Here is a 16,847-nt window from a genome sequence, read left to right as displayed (position 1 = left end):
CTTGATCTCATCATTTGTTGCAAGTTGTGCCGCTTTTTTTCTAATGTTAAAAACATACTGTTTTCGTATATGTTTTATCATGAAAGAAACTTCAAAAGAAGAGATTAAAATAAAAGGTTTTGTTCTTACATCCTTAGTTCTGTTTTCTTTCTCCTGTCTGAAGTTCATCGTGAAGACAAAAAGCAGGAAGGGAGTAGAAACCAAAGAGGGAGTCCCTTTGAGATGTCTTTAGTTTATACTTAAAGAAACAGCTCACAAACAGCACAAAAATTAAAGGACATTGCACACTATTACATTGACACATGTAAAGGATGGATTCCACATGAGGTGATTAAAATCTACCTCCTGAAGCATACATAAGCTTCATTAAGCAGAAAATACCTGTATATTCTAGAAATTAAATGTAAGAATCTTGTTTGATGGTTCACAAAGGGGTTTTCTTTAATACTGATGCAGAGTCAAACTAATCCAACGGTGATATCTAACATGGCTATAAGGCCATCCATGTATCTATGCAGCAAAGCTCTGCAAAGTCATCTTCCATAGCCATCGACTTTGCTGAGCTCTGCTACATAACAGTAGAACATAACGAGTAAATAACAAGGAAGAATTTAACCTAATAATAAAACCTTTCACGATTGAAGAACCAAAATATCTAAGAGTTAGTAAAACGATGTCAGAAAAAACAAACAACAGAAAAAGAACAAATCTTTGTACACATTACTTATCTGTCATCAAGTGCAGGCATGAATAACAAGTACCTGCGAAACTCTCTTGAAATGACATTACTTCATAAGAAAGTTAACAAGTGCACAATTAGTTTAAAAAATGACACACATACAGATTCAAAAAAGAAAACTAAACATACAAGTTCGGCAGGATTAACCTTCTTATACATTAAAATTAACACACACACGAAGACTTATCAATAAGAAAAATTACAGGTACAGATGAAACAATGAGATGGACTAGACAAGACTTATGGTTGAATAAAATAAAGAGTGTATTGGTAAGTAGAAAATTATATAGGTCAGGAGGCCAAAATATTAAAACATGACAAAATAATACATGACAAAATATGATATTTCTTCAGTCATGTTTGATTTGTGCTAGCCGACCATAGTCATGATAAGATACACTATTAATCGAGCTGCACTTAAGATAATGACTAGAGTGCTAAGTCTTTCCAGGACACAAGAAAAATATGTATCTAGAGTAGCAATGTGCCAAAGAATAGCATAAGTCTAAAGTTCTCACTTCAGAAATACCTAGCTAAGAAATAATGATATAAGTTAGAAAGCATATTAAATTTAATTTCAAGTCTGCAGAGAGCTCTTGAGCTTTCACTCCTTAGTTCCTTACACTAGGCCAATAAAATTTCCCAAGGATCACAACATTGCATTGGTCTTCTCAATTTTAATTCTGGTTTGTTAACCACTCACCAGAAGCAAATAAATGGACTTTTAGTTTGGTGGTGTTTGTGCTTCTTATTAGTCGATAATTCAGAATAGTACTCACAAGCAGATTTTTTTCTTCAAATCTTCAGGAGCAAAGCATTAAATTAAGAGTTTGCAAAGTTTTCTTTTGGCAAGCAAAAACTTGGAATTAGTCTATTGATGACAGAGTATCCACAGAGAGCTAAACATTAAAGATACTCTGTAATCCTGATACCCTATCCTTGGCCATAGTGCACATGGTACTACCTGAGAAAAAGAATCACCTAGATTTGTTTTGACTTTCTTTCCCCCTCAAGGCACCTCAGTTTATAGCCCAAGGTTGAGATGACTACCTACACTTAAACACAATACCGTATCAAAAAAAATAAAATAATAATTTACTAAAATGGACACACTAAGATGAAGTTAAAAAATTAAAATAGTTGTGCAACCCTTGTGACAAACTTCAATAGGGAGGATAGATATAGTCATGGCAGCTATTACATTGCTGTATAACTGACTAGACCTGTAGGACCACAACACTTTAAGAAACAATGCAGGAAAAAAATTCTTGCCCCCCTTCATAAGGGTGAGGAATGACATTGGAAGATCTTTGGTAGGAGCATTAAAGATTCCTTCTCCAGAAACAAATGGCAAATGGCTCGAACTTCGCTAAAGCTGCTAAATTGGGCCAGAATAACAAAATTTAAGTGCATAGTTTACTACAAATTGGAATGAGGCGTTCGACCAGGATAGGTAAAAATTCAAAATTTAAAGGTCTAAATTATTGTTTTTTTGACTCTCACAGCTCAGAATGAGAACAGACGAAAGTATGAATAATAGGTTTAAGGACAATGAAGCAATAGGTGATAGCAGATCAAAAATACCCTACTCTACAGAACATGGTTGAAAATTTATGGGGATGAAAAGAAAATGACCTATGTGAAACTAAGATTTCTTTACCATACTACTATTTTTAATTTGGTTTGGATCTAGCAAACTTTGTAATAGCTACCCATTGCCCCGAGCCTTGGCTCAACACTGAATGAGCTCATTAGCACTTTGAGTTCTTCATTTGTGCTCGGAGTTAATTGGTGGAGAATACATAGAGAAGAGAGTCACAATAAAAAATATTAAAGGTTCATGTTTACATTACACAATCATTAATGCCCTTCTGATGGTCTGGAAGCTTTAGTGGGTTGAGTTACAAGTGAAATGTAAATAATTTGAGACGTGTTGGAGGCTTTTCCTCCCTTCCTCTCAGTATATTTGGTAGAAGCCACAGGACCATTTGATGTTGGAGCCTGTTGTTCCTTGTTTTTAACATAAGGTGGTTTTAATAATGGCTTAATATATACTATTTGGGAGGTGGGGAGTGGTTTCTTGGGGGACTCTTTCAATGGAGTATCGAAATTTGTATTTGTGTGAACCCTCTCAGTACTAAAACGTTCTTGTCCAGTCAATTTTTCATCAGAAATTGTTGAGACGAGTCCCTTAGAGATGGTCGTTAAAAAAATTGTGGGTGCTGTGCTTTGTAATTGTTTAGATCCTACGATACCATCAAGTCTCAGTTCAGTATTCTTACCACACACAGTCTCAGCGCCCTGAGCACCTTCACCCATGCATCTACCTTGAGTGCTTGATGCTCTGCTTGTAATAGAGGTGCTGACACTGGGAGTGTTAGATGAAGGTGCAGTAGGAGTCGACAACAAAAGCTCAGGTTGTAGAAATTTTTTGGGTTCTGGAAAGAAAAAAAATTAAATTAAGTATACATATAAATGAACTTAATAATTCAATTACATTTATTTAAAAATGAACGTACCAGCAGGGGGCATGGGTAAAGCTTGGTATTATCTTTTGAGGTAGTTCTTCAGCCATTCATATATAGGTTCATCATTGTGCTTGACCCAATGAATGTTCAGCATAATAGTCTCAAGACTTTGCTCTAAAGCTCTCTGGCCAGACCCCATATCCATTCGTCGGAAAAAGTGTGACACCTGTAACACAATGGAAGGGATTGGAATTATTTATAAATCTAAAATGCAGATTTACCTCTTAGCTAGTTTTATAGAAGAATATTTTTACCTCTTTGTGGTCATATTCTGAAGCAAAATGTGATGTTACAGCAGAAACCAACCCTCCCATGGTGAAGGTATTATTTCCAAATGTGTTTTGCAAATGCCCCCAATGAGCTCTCAGATGTCGCCAGGGTAAAAGTCGACCCTCGGGATTAGCAGCAACAACAGCAAGGACAATTTTAATATCTTGAGGTTTGATTAAGTCTCGATTCAGAGTGTTTTGCAAATACCTGGATGTCGAAAAATAACAAAGAAAAACATAAACAATCGTCTTGTTTCTTTCCTTGCAGAATCTGGTTTTCAAAGAGATATCATTTACTCACCTCCCAAGTAACCAAGGGTCTGAGGCTACACCCAAAACCTTCAATAACAGTTTCTTTTCACTAGGTACCCTTGACTTGTTATACTTGTCCCAACAGAACTCCCACTCCTTTACACCACCATACTTGATGCCTGTCATAGGTGAAAATGAAACAAATATCAGCAAGTAGCTCAACATGATTTTTCTAAAGGAGGGCAGCGTTAATTGCAGTACCTGCTGCATAGACCACTTCACGAAGGTTTGGAGGTATCCTGGCATTATTTTCCATCCATGCCTTAAACTTTGGCTTAGCTTCATTAACTGCAGAATCCACATTAGCTAATATAGCAGAAGCCAAAATATCTGACCGCATCAGCCTGGGAAGAGTGATTACAAATTAATAACTTTAATGGCTGCAGACAGGATTACAGGCATTAGAATGATAGCAGACACTTACTTCTTGAGATGAGGACCACCATCCTCCCAGCCAATATTTTCTGAGACTGGAGTAATAAGCCTCTTGGTGTACTCCAGGAACAGCCGATAGGAGGAAGATTCTGCCAGCCGTCGTGCCCATCCCTGGAAATGTTCCAAGGCCGTCGCCCAAGGAACATAGTCACGTTCTTTTAGTAAGTACAGCGACAATTCAAGTGGGACAGTAGCATTAAGGACACCAGCCCTGTAAATAATAAAAATGTGTCAAATTCTTTGCAAAATAAGATAGTGAGAGAAAATTAGAAGAGAAACCATACCTGCACAGCGTAAAAACATCATCTATCAAAGAAGCTCGATCGGCTGGGCTGAACACAGAGTGATCTTTTTTAAGAGCCGCAATAATAGACATCCACATATCTTCTGAGTAAGTAACTCGGTAAAAACCTGATTGATTTACATTGGCCTTCAGCCAAACAATGTTTGCAGGTACATGGAACTCCACTAAAGACAGATAACAAAGAATGATTCCTACTATCAAGTGCCGAAAAATAAATTGATAAAACGAATTAATAGAAGATACCACTACTTACCATTTGTTTGATTCATCCACACATATTGAGCTTCCTTATCTTTGTCGGTATAATAGCTCAAGGGCACATACCATTTGGACGATGTTGTTTCTTTAGTAGTAATATTAAGATCATGATTCATAATTTCGGTCAGTAAAAATCTATCTTGATTTGCTATAATTTTATCTCCTTCTCGTGTCAGAGTGATCAAGGGGAATCCCATTTGATTTGTCCATGAGTCCATGATAACCTGTGAGCAAAATATATTATTACTCATTTTGAGTCGTTTTCTTATTTTTTTACATGGGTAGATTTATTTTATAAAAAAAAGTGCAACATACCTTCACTTCCAGGGATTGATTTGCATGTTTACTGAAAACATCCCAAAGGTCTTTGGTTTCAGCATTACTATACATATGCATATTGAGGTAATCGTTCAGACCGCTACGCATTATTTCTTCATGTAAAAACTTTTCAAGCATGTACAAGATAGATGCCCCCTGTGAGGAAGAACAATAACCAGAAATAAGCACCACTCCACACATGCATCTTGATCCCAGAATTCAAAAAAATACCTTGTTGTAAGAAATAGTGTCAAAAATGGATTCAATTTCAGTTGGGTCACCAACTTGTACAGAAATTGGATGAGAAGTGGCCAAAGCATCCAGAGAGAGAGCTGGTTGAGTCTTATCAAGAATGAACTGTTCCATCATTCTCCAATCAGGCATCACATGGTCCACACCCAAGTACTCCAAAAAGCTTGCAAATCCTTCATTCAGCCACAAATCGTTCCACCATTTCATTGTTACCAAATTGCCAAACCACTGCACATAGGAAATAAAACATACCAGTATACTCAAAATAAGATTCAAAATAGCAAGAAATTTCCAAAAAATATATTTCAAGGGGATTTATTGTGCACTTGCCTGATGAGCAAGTTCATGAGCCACTACAATAGCAACCCATTGCTTGGCAGCAGAAGAGGTTTCATCCTGGTCATATAAGATGGATGTTTCTCGATAAGTTATGAGACCCCAGTTTTCCATTGCACCAGCAGCAAAGTCAGGGATTGCTATCAGGTCTAAAGGACAAAAAAGTCTCAGAATATATTCAATTTAAAAATTTTCTTTAAAAAACTACACAAAATTCCGAAGTCTGTAAAACCAAAAAAGTAGCACAATACCTTGTTTTGGCAGAGGATAGGGGACACCAAAGTAATCCTCATAATGATCCATCATCTGAGTGGCAATACTTAGAGCAAAGTTAGCTTGAGGTAAGAGTTCATTAGGAGCGTATACAGAAACTGTAATATTTTTAGCTGTGTGGTTCATAATGCTTTTGTAATCACAAACCACAAATGCTACTAAATAAGTACTCATTTCTACAGATTCTTCAAAGTCATCTCTGAGCTGAAAAGGAAGCACCATAATAGAAACAATCTAAAAGTCACACACACAGCATAGGTGACTGGCAAGTGTACTTACTAAACCTGTTCCCATGTAAAACCCAGCATCTTCTGTATTAGCGATAGGGGTATTGAATAAAGCAATATGAAAACGGTCTCGGAATATAGACATTCGAAAACGAGCTTTGAGCTGCGGTTCATCAAAACAAGGGAATGCTGACCGTGCATATGTAGGTTCGAAATGGGTTGTGGCCAAGAACCTTTACAACAAAAAGAGAAATGATGAACTGACTTTTCCGTCTTTAAAGAAAGAAAGTTTTTCAAAAGGAAATGCATGCTTATGGGGACTTACTTAGTTTCTCCTTGTTTGTTTACGTAGCTACTCAGATAAAATCCTTCAAGATCACGCCCAAGACGAGAGTTAAATCGAACAACAAGTGTATAATTAACCTTCTTCCGCAATTTTTCTTTTAACTCCATATAAACTTGTTGTCCTGAGGGATACTCGAGGAACCTTGTAATTGGTAACCTGTGCCCCTTACGATCAACAGCAGTGGGAAGTGCATTGGAAATCAAATGCTGAAATAATGAAAACGATGTTAATAAATTAATAAAAGGAGAAGAAAAGAAAAGACATCAAGTGCAAAGCAGACCTTTTCTGTCAAAGTTAAGTTCTTGCTGTGGAAGACAATAAAGTTGGTTTCTTTCTCCACTTGAAAATCAATTGTCACTTGACCTGCAAAGACCATAAAATGACTAATGTGCTATCTCAAACAAAAATAAACCCAGTTTTACACACAAATAGTAAAAAAGTTACCTTTAACATCTAAAGTAGTGAGATTTGGATGAATGTTGATCTTGTAACGCATAGGCCGAATAAATGTAGGCAGTCGAGGATTGTTCCAGGGGAAAAGTTCATTATTAGTGGCTATGGGTATCTTTGGGCTAGGTGGTAGCTGGTTGTCTTCATCATCAATATCAGCCGGCTTTACTCCTAGGCATGGACAATCTGAGAAAGAGCTTGTGTTAGTTAATTTTTTTTCAGTTCAACTACATTACAAATGAAATAAAAAATTTCCTGTGCTTACGAGATTGTGGTCCTGTTGCGGCAAGCACAACAGAGACTATGAAAAGTATGGCAAACACAGCACAGGCAATAATGAGGGCTCTCTTCTGAGAGCATACTGCCACCCCATTGTGTTCATACAGGCTGCGCTTGTGGATCGATTGACTTTCTCCAGCACAGCACGTTGCCCCTGAAAGCAATAAAAAATTAATCAGTTTTCAAAATACATAATTTTTCTGCAATGAATATCGTAATTGCATTCATGCAAGTTACAATTCTGAAATAGCAGTGATTATTGTTTTTTATCATTCAACGAGATACAGTTTAGAACAAATGTGAATTTATCTGGCCATTTAGTGCGCAATCAAAGAATTACTACCTGATATACTCTACCTTGGTTAGAATATGTTAATCCATATTATAATCATAGACTTAAAGCGTTATCACACAATAACTAAAAATGCTTGTATTAAAATTTTAATTTTACAATGTCAACACCAACTATACATTACAAATAAAATTTACCAGAGTGCATAGCTTGAAGATTATCTCCAGCCCTGAGCTGGAGCCTGAGGCCACTTGTAGGAATGCAAAATGGGAAAACTTCTTCGAAATCTGATGTTTCTTATATAACTGTCATTTTTCCCATGCCTATTTACATGACAACTCCATACTAGGCAAGCACAACTGAGCTGTATCAATCAAAAAATAAACTACAGTCACAACATGCATACAGTCAAAACCTCTATATGGAACCGATTTGGAACCAAAACCGTACTTCAGAGGTGTAAACTACATTAATTATCACCACTACATATCCGACACCTATCTACATCTAACTATATAAATAAAACAGTTGGATAGCACAGTGTTGATTTCCGAACGTAAGGGCACAAATTTAATTCCTAATTATTATCTGCCTGCTGCGTAGTCGGGAATCCAGAAAGTTTAACATTAAATTACCGCAATCAGCCATTTAACTCTCATTTTCAGAAATATGTTTACTAATTTTACTATGTTGTTTATTTGATAACAAAAATGTTGAAAGACATGAATAAGACTATGTGAATATAAACGGTGAGCTACATAAAACAAAATTACGTGGAGGTGTTTAAGGCAGTGGGGTAAGTTCCATACGAACATAAGTGAAGGCAAAAATCTATAATTTCAAGAGTGCAAGCTGTCAGCAAAGCAACCATGACTCTTGGGAATCAAATATGCAGACAAAAAGTAGGTTATTAGCTATTCAAAATGTCCTTAAAAGGCCAAGTACAAATTTTTGAGTTTGTCATCACTAAATGAAATTTGTGGGGAATAACCTTTGAACCCACGAAATCGAAAAATCAACTGTTCCTTGAGGCCCCTAGCAAATCACACATAAATCGGCTGTTGATGGGCGACGCTTAAGATCACTCACAGAACTCTACGAACGCTCACACTGCCAGAACAATCATCCCCAACAAACACTATCCAAAACGGGGAGGCTGCCACCGGGACTCGAACCCCAGCTCGCGCTCCCGTCCGCTACCCCTCCCTACTACTCGCGGGTATCATTTAAGGCGGCAGGAGCCAGGCGCTCCGCGAGGGCGAGGGCGAGGGGGCGGCCAGCGGCCATACCCTGCCGGTAGAGGCTCAAGGCACACACGTACCTGTCAGGAAAGCGACATCGTCCACATCGTGTTCGCTCATGCCTGTGAACTCTCGCCTCCTCCAGACGACGGCTTCGTGACGGTCGCTGTTGACGTACGAGACTTTAACCAGAGCCTCCTTCACTCCCGTGGTGCGCCCCTCGGGTGCCTCCGCGACCAAACCGAGTGCCGAGTGCCCGGGTTGCCCCGCTAGAACGCGTTCCTGGCGGTTCACTCGCGGCCCATGTCGCGCCGCTGCTGCTCTGAGACACTAGAGAACGGTAGTACTGGCGGGGCGCCAGGGCCGAGCAGGCCGCAGCGGTACGCAGGTTTGTTTGTATGCGATCGAAACGTAACGCGTAACCTGGCGAACGCGGCAGTGCCAGTGGCGGTGCGGTGCAGGCAGGCTGGCAGGCTGCAGCCTTGAGCGAGCAGACGCCTGCTTCCCACTCGGGGATGTCTCCCCTCCCCTCCCCTCCCGGCGGCGGCGTTCGAGGCGGGGTAGCACGGCCGTCGCCGCGACCCCCGCGCCGCCTGCTGAGCCTGCGGAGCGAGAGAGACAGCTGACGCTGACAACCGCACGCCACCCCTCGGCCGTCGCGGCCGCCCCGCCCACCCCGCCCACCCCGCCCCTCGCCTCGCGGCGCAGCAGTGCGCACGCGCGCACGCGTACGAAGTTAACGCCGCGGCCCGGCTAGGCCCGGCTAGGCCGGCGCGTGCTCGGGGTGGCGGCGGCTAGCGCCACGGCGTCCTCGTCGCACCCACGGAGAGCGGCGCGCGGACGGGGTGCGAGGGAGGGAGGGAGGGAGGGAGAACGCCGCAAGAGCCACCCCCGCGCGGCATGGCGGCGACGCTGCAGCGCGCGGCTGGCGCGGCCGAAGTGCAGAGAGACGTTCCCGCGAGAGCACGAGGCGCGGTGTGTTGATGTTGGGGCGTAGGCGTAGTTTCTCACGAACCTCGCGGCGATGGCTTGCGGCTCGGCGTCGCGGAATGCAGAAGAAACGGAGCGAGGGAACGATCCGTCCTTCGGAACCATGCGACTGGTTGAGCTGCATGCCGATTCGACCCCTTTATCCGCTTAGTGGCAGTCCGAAAAACACCGATTCAGATCAAAACGTGATGCACTGCCTAAGATTTCATTTTTCGGTCGGATTCGGGCGAATGTGGTCCACCTCCGAGACTGCAGCAGGTTCGAGTCCCGCTCCCCCTTCCCCCTTTCGATCGTCTCTGGATCCGCCCTTGCCCAATTTACGTGTTTTTCCGTCCCTGCACCATCAACTCAAGATACAAGCCAAGTCATGAAGGGTTGCCTACCCCTCGGCGCAGCAGACAGCAGACGTGTCCGCGCTACTCACCCTGCTGCGGAAACTGAGGGCCGTGGCCGCCGCCACCGGAAACACCGGAAACACTATGCTCCAAGCGCCGAAACTGGAAGAGCTTGGAAGGAGCGCGGGGAAGCAGGCCAAGCAGGGGGTGGCGGCCGGCTCTCTGGCCAGTACCTGTGACGCCGTCGACGCCGTCCTGGCCGAGGCAGAAGCCCAGGCCCCTGGCGGGGTTCGAGGACGCCGACGGCGGCAGTTTGGCGGTCGACTCGGCCTCGGTGCCGCACGCGGTGCCGCCGGGGCTCACCCCGCGCCGGGGCCACTTGTTGAAGTTGGGCAGCCAGCGCCACGTGTTGGGGAGCGGCAGGGTGGAGAAGCTCCCTGCAAATTCAGCACAATTCAGTATTCAGGCCCACGACGGCGAAGGTCGAACCGCATTCATTGTGGCATCGCGGCCTTCCCTCCGAGGAGGTGGAGTTGAACCAGTAGGACAGCCCAGAGAGAGACAGCTTTCTTCTTGCTGCTTGCCGACGTACAAATCCCAGGAGTAGAGTAAACCAAGACCTCTGCGCCCACCAACCCCAGCAAAGCACACCGTAATAATGAACGGTTTGACGAGGACGGGTGCGAGCCCCCCAAGGGATGCGGCAATACTCGCTGTGCTGGCGCAGCGCGCAGCTCGGCAGCGCCGAAATGCCGCGCCTCCAGATACACTGATGGACAAAATTGAAGCACCACTTTTTGTTTTCCGAGCCAAATCTGAATGCGCCGGCCGATTTCCGTGAAACTTCGCTCAGTGGTGGTCGAAAGGGTTGTCCACACGTACGCCAAACGGTGGGACCGCGGGTCGCAGGGGGTGGCGTCAAAAGGGCCTAAAGTGCCGCGGGGAAGAAACGGCCGCTGGGTTAAAAAAAATGGAACGCGTATAACACACTTTCGGTAAGGGTATGGGGTCCTGCACCTCAGGATGCGTTCAGAGGGACGTCCTCAAAGCATCCCCGTGAAAAAATCCACCACCGAAAGCTTCATCCCCTTAGAATCCTCCCCTAGACGTAAGGACCGTTACTTAGGCCCCAGGGTGTGCCCCCACTGCCGAGGATGGACTTTCGTGGCGTCAGGTACTCCGTATGGTGTCCCCAAGCACCCTCACGAGAGGGCGAGCGATTTGGAACAACCTCCACCCCTCTACGGGGGTGGGGGTAGTTAGGCCCTTCTGGGTTTTGGTTCAAAGGGATGGAAAAAACAGCGGCAAATGTTGAGAAATGGTTGATGGGGCATAGTCAACCCCAGACTAACGCCCAAACCTGAGTTGAACATCGCGCACCCAGCAGCACCGTCAAAAACCAACCCCCACCCCCTGTGTGCACTTAGGCCCCACCGACGTGGTCCTGGCGTGCGGCTTTGATGCAGCACGGCAGGGGAGGTCTGCAGGCATCACATCGAGTCCATCCCGCAGCATCGCAGCCCTCGGGAACGCCTCTGGGGCCCCAAAATGATGAGGGGTTGAAAAATCAACCCCCAAATTCGGAGGGGTGCACAGGGTGAACCCGTGGGCGGAAAATTTTGACTCAGGGGGGCAAAGTGACTCGAGACCTTCCACTCTGTGGCTGCAAAGGCCCACACCTGCAACGCGTACCGTAAGGGTTCAAGTCAGCCCTCGCGCAACACCCAACCTTTCTTTCCGTCTCGGGCAGACCCGACCCGCGCCGTGGAGGTGGGCAACCCATCTGTCACAGTTTCGCTAATTTCGTGCAAATTCCATTGTTTTTGTTAGGCAATGAAAATTTTTAACATCATTCAAGTTGGGATCACAATTTAATGCTTAAAGACTCTCTTTTTCATCACAAACAAAGGAATGAACTTGGAAATTGACGGATGAGTTGCCTACCTCCACGGCGCGGGTCGGATCTGCCCGAGACGGAAAGAAAGGTTGGGTGTTGCGCGAGGGCTGACTTGAACCCTTACGGTACGCGTTGCAGGTGTGGGCCTTTGCAGCCACAGAGTGGAAGGTCTCGAGTCACTTTGCCACCCTGAGTCAAAATTTTCCGCCCACGGGTTCACCCTGTGCACCCCTCCGAACTTGGGGGTTGATTTTTCAACCCCTCATCATTTTGGGGCCCCAGAGGCGTTCCCGAGGGCTGCGATGCTGCGGGATGGACTCGATGTGATGCCTGCAGACCTCCCCTGCCGTGCTGCATCAAAGCCGCACGCCAGGACCACGTCGGTGGGGCCTAAGTGCACACAGGGGGTGGGGGGTGGTTTTTGACGGTGCTGCTGGGTGCGCGATGTTCAACTCAGGTTTGGGCGTTAGTCTGGGGTTGACTGTGCCCCATCAACCATTTCTCAACATTTGCCGCTGTTTTTTCCACCCCTTTGAACCAAAACCCAGAAGGGCCTAACTACCCCCACCCCCGTAGAGGGGTGGAGGTTGTTCCAAATCGCTCGCCCTCTCGTGAGGGTGCTTGGGGACACCATACGGAGTACCTGACGCCACGAAAGCCCATCCTCGGCAGTGGGGGCACACCCTGGGGCCTAAGTAACGGTCCTTACGTCTAGGGGTGGATTCTAAGGGGATGAATCTTTCGGTGGTGGATTTTTTTCACGGGGATGCTTTAAGGACGTCCCTCTCAACGCATCCTGAGGTGCAGGACCCCATACCCTCACCGAAAGTGTGTTATACGCGATCCATTTTTTTTAACCCAGCGGCCGTTTCTGCCCCGCGGCACTTTAGGCCCTTTTGACGCCACCCCCTGCGACCCGCGGTCCCACCGTTTGGCGTACGTGTGGACAACCCTTTCGACCACCACTGAGCGAAGTTTCACGGAAATCGGCCGGCGCATTCAGATTTGGCTCGGAAAACAAAAGTGGTGCTTTAATTTTGTCCATCAGTGTATTAGCACGAGATCCTCTGTGTACCTGCTTTTTCATTTGAGGGTATTTTCAGGCGGGGCGGGGCGCCGCCTCGACGGGATGGAGCCGGTAAAGTAGGACGCCGCGCCACGCCGCGCCACCTGCACTTTGGCCAGATCACACCGGGGCTGCCAGCTCGGCCAGGGCGGCTGGCTGGGTGCTGGCGGCTGCGGCGGCCGAGGGGTGACAGGGTTATTGGCCCGGGGAGGCTGGGGCCGAGGGGTTGGGGCCGAGGCACGGGGTAAGCCGCAGCTCTGCCTCCAGCCCTTCCCTCAGCCCTCCGGTGCCCTCGGACTTTGGCAACCAGGTGCCTTGTGGATGGCCGCGCCCCGCGCCATACGTACCCGAGATGGAGGGCAGGGGCACCGGTAGGTGGCGGCCGCGCGCAGATGGCGCAGATGGTGCCCTGGAGGTCCTCCTCGACCCCCTCCCGCCCTGCTGGTGCTGCTGCTTGGGGGCGGCCTGGGCCTCCAGGGCGCTCAGCTGGATCGACTCCGCCGTGACGACCTGCTTCATGCTGAACAGGAACGAGACGGGGATCAGCGACTCAGCGGCACCAGGGGGAGTAAGGCGGGGATCAGCTAGCCGCAGCACCGTCGCGTTGACTCATCATTCTCATCGCTCCCCCGAGCCCCCGAGCCCCCCGAGCAGGGAGCCCCCAGCCCCCACACACCGGCATCCCCACATATTGCCACCTCGCCGAGGCCTCGCCGCCTCGCGGGGGCAACGTTTGCACAAGGAAGGAGGAACGGGCGGAAAATCCAAATCCGGCGGACTTTGACTTGGCTACCCTCCCGAGAATGATTGCAGGTGGAGGGCCTTCGGGACACCGCGCTGGATTTGGCGGGATGCGGCCTCCTTGATCCGGGCGAGAAAACCACTCCTCTCAGTAGGGACGCCTCGCCACGTGCTGGTGTATCACCGACATGGCAGGGCGGGCCTGAAAGCCAGACGATCAATTGTGGTCGAGGCATCAATCGCAATCGCAATCGCAATCGCAATCGCCTGCTGGGTAGGCAGTCCCGGACGCAGCCACGCTCGACGGGACAGCATCGTAACGGCGTTTGTCGCCGCGAGGCCCAGGCCCCACGCGTCAAAACTTTGCTTCCGCCTGGCGATACAATATGAAGCAGATCTCGGCCAGGCGGAAACAAAAGAGTATCACTGTTCAAAAAATAAAATATCCCAGGACATTTAGTACATGCACGAGGGGGTATGCGCTCTCTGAACCTGTGTACCGACTATTACGCTATTACGCTCTATTACGCCACAAATTAATCGCAATTTAGCTAAAAACGGCCTAAAACACACCAAAATTGATAAAATGTTGACAATTTCGGCTATTACGCGACTATTACGCGTATTATTACGCAAGCTATTACAGATAGAGTGAACCGACTATTACGCGAGTGCATACCCCCTCGTACATGCAAGTCAAAAGATCGCAGAGGAAAGTAAAAATCGTCCGGCCCTTTCGAGTCCTAACCCCCTTGCAGTGTACAACAGTATACGAGGTCCGTACCCTCTAGAGTGCGCGCGTGTGTGAGAGAGAGAGAGACGCAGGCTCTCCCCTTCGAATAGCCCCGCCCGGCCCGGCGGCCCCAGTCGGTTCGGGTCGGGGCAGTAAAACGTCATGTATTATTTGTGCAATCCCTTGCGGGGAGAAAAATGTGGGCCAACTCTTTTATGTCCGCCATCAAACATCACGCACGGCGTGCACGGCGCCGTCGAGGAGCCCCCCTTTTCTCCCCATCCTCCCGGGGGCTGCGGGGGCTCCACTAATGCCGTAACGACGGGGAGCTGGACCTGCAGACTGATGCCGATCAGCTGTCTCTCTCGCACCGCTAGGAAACAGGCCTTGAGTGTGGGAGAGACAGCCCTCCAGCCCCGACGGCGCTGAGACATGCCACTACACTCACCTGTCGCTGATCGCGTGACGGCCGTCTCAATGGTCGCGATTGGCGGATTGGCGTTTCAAAGAGCGGGCCGGGCGCGTCGGGGTGCCGGCGCCGCTCCGCCGCTCGTCGCCCTCAGTGTTCCTCTGTGTTTACATCGACCGCGCAGTAAACGCGCTGTAGACAGGCAGTAAAGGGACGGATTGGCGGCGGCCGCCCGACTGTCCGAGCCACAAGGGGGAAACTTTGCAAGAAATTGAGACAGGACATCAAAATGAGTTGAGTGAATCGCTTACTGCCGGTGGCTCTTCAACGAGATGCCGTCCCGCGCGCACAGCAGCTCGCGAGGCGTCCGTCGTCCCGACCTACGACACCGTAAGTGCGCGGCAGGGGCCGAGCCAGGGTCTGGCCTCGGGGTGCGAGCACCGGCCTGCAACGGCCTCGCGGGCAAGGAGCGCGGAACGCCGAACGCGACGGCCGAAGCCGGCGAGAAAAAGCAGCGAGACCCGCAAGCCGCCCAGTGCAGCCTGAGCAGAGCCAGAGCCACCCTCCAGGACGAAGCGCCGCGCCTGACTGGCCCGTCCCGTCCCGTCGGCCCCGCCGGGCGTCTCGGCCCCGGCCCGGCCCGGCCGGCTCCACCGGGGCGCCGGCAGCGGCGGCAGCGGCGGCAGCCCCTCGCACAGTGGGCCGCAGGCGGCCAAAACTCCTGACGCGTTTTGAGCTCCAGAGTCGCTAAATGGGCCTCGAACCGAACGTGTGACCCCACCAATGGGTTGCTCTCCGAACGAGGAATCCATTGGTGGGGTCACACGCTCGGTTCGAGTCCTGTGTAGCGACTCTGGAACTCAAAACGCGTCTCGAGTTTTGGCCGCCTCCATTGGTCTTCTGGCCCACTGTGCGGCAGCCCCTCGCCGCGACCCACAGGCACACGGCACACGACCCCAACCCGCACACGACGCGCCGCACGCCGCCAACGGCCGCCCAAACTGAAACCCAAACCCCAACCCCCTCAGTGTTGCCACTCAGGGAGACGAAAAAAATATCCCGCGATGCACCACTGTCAAAAGGGTTGCCCGCCGAGGCGACTTTTTCATAGCGCAGCACAGAAATTTCCTAATAAGCAGGCTGAGATTGGTTACCCTTTCGACACTGGTGCAGCGTGAGGCTTTTGCTTACTTACGTGTGGCAACACTGAACCCCCTAAAGTAGTGCAAATTGGTTCCGAGGGCGTGGCCGCGGGCCGCGGCGTGGCCCACTGGGTCTAAGTGGGCGCGTGTTTGCCCACGGTGTACGGGGAGCCCATTACCGTAAATAAGACACAAAGTGCCGGCGGTTCCTTTATTTATTCCCTTTTTTCGCACCGGCGCGGCGATGAGCGGCGATGAGGCGAGGCGGGGCGGCGGAATGACCGCGAGGTAAACTCGCCCTAATTATCCACCATCGTCACCCATCACCGTAAGTGGACCCCCTCCGCCTCGTCTACCCCGAGGTGGAGGTGCTCCCCGTGAGCCGTTACCCAATCCGTCGGGACAAATTGATGCGGCGCGGCAGTGCCCCCGCCCCCTCCTCCCACACACTCACACTCTCTCACGTACTCACACACACTCGCCGTTTTTAAGCCGAGTCGATCAGCGCGTCTTCACGGTGTAGTGCACCGAGCTGGTGAACGACTCCACCTTGTTGGGACGCGGGGCGGGGTGGCGCACAGTGGGCCAGAAGACCGGTGGAGGCGGCCAAAACTCGAGACGCGTTTTGAGCTCCAGAGTCGCTAAGCAGGCCTCCAACCGAGCTTGTGACCCCAC

General features: G+C 48.6%; 1 protein-coding gene across 3 annotated transcripts; it reads right to left on the bottom strand.

The window, feature by feature from the left end:
* Positions 1 to 212: 212 nt before the first annotated feature.
* LOC117647465 (endoplasmic reticulum aminopeptidase 1-like) lies at positions 213 to 9,361 on the bottom strand. 3 transcript variants are annotated; one of them, XM_034389213.1, is made up of 19 exons: positions 8,940 to 9,361; positions 7,816 to 7,982; positions 7,313 to 7,480; positions 7,042 to 7,233; positions 6,878 to 6,960; positions 6,577 to 6,803; positions 6,304 to 6,484; positions 6,003 to 6,228; positions 5,746 to 5,900; positions 5,395 to 5,643; positions 5,161 to 5,319; positions 4,841 to 5,069; positions 4,568 to 4,751; positions 4,273 to 4,494; positions 4,050 to 4,192; positions 3,838 to 3,967; positions 3,522 to 3,744; positions 3,259 to 3,433; positions 213 to 3,177 (listed from the first exon to the last, which is right to left on the bottom strand). In XM_034389213.1, exons 2-18 carry the CDS (start codon positions 7,823 to 7,825, stop codon positions 3,287 to 3,289), a joined length of 2,928 nt encoding a protein of 975 aa, XP_034245104.1. In that variant the 5' UTR covers positions 7,826 to 7,982; positions 8,940 to 9,361; the 3' UTR covers positions 213 to 3,177; positions 3,259 to 3,286. The 3 variants fall into 3 exon arrangements, with proteins under 3 accessions (XP_034245104.1, XP_034245105.1, XP_034245102.1); XM_034389214.1 differs by lacking the exon at positions 8,940 to 9,361 and adding an exon at positions 8,708 to 8,819; XM_034389211.1 differs by lacking the exon at positions 7,816 to 7,982.
* Between the last annotated feature and the right edge of the window lie 7,486 nt (positions 9,362 to 16,847).

Source organism: Thrips palmi, unplaced genomic scaffold (genome assembly GCF_012932325.1).
Source record: "Thrips palmi isolate BJ-2018 unplaced genomic scaffold, TpBJ-2018v1 HiC_scaffold_2, whole genome shotgun sequence".
NCBI lineage: Eukaryota > Metazoa > Arthropoda > Insecta > Thysanoptera > Thripidae > Thrips > Thrips palmi.
Note: the sequence above shows the minus strand (reverse complement) of the source record. Positions and strands in the feature narration are given on the sequence as shown.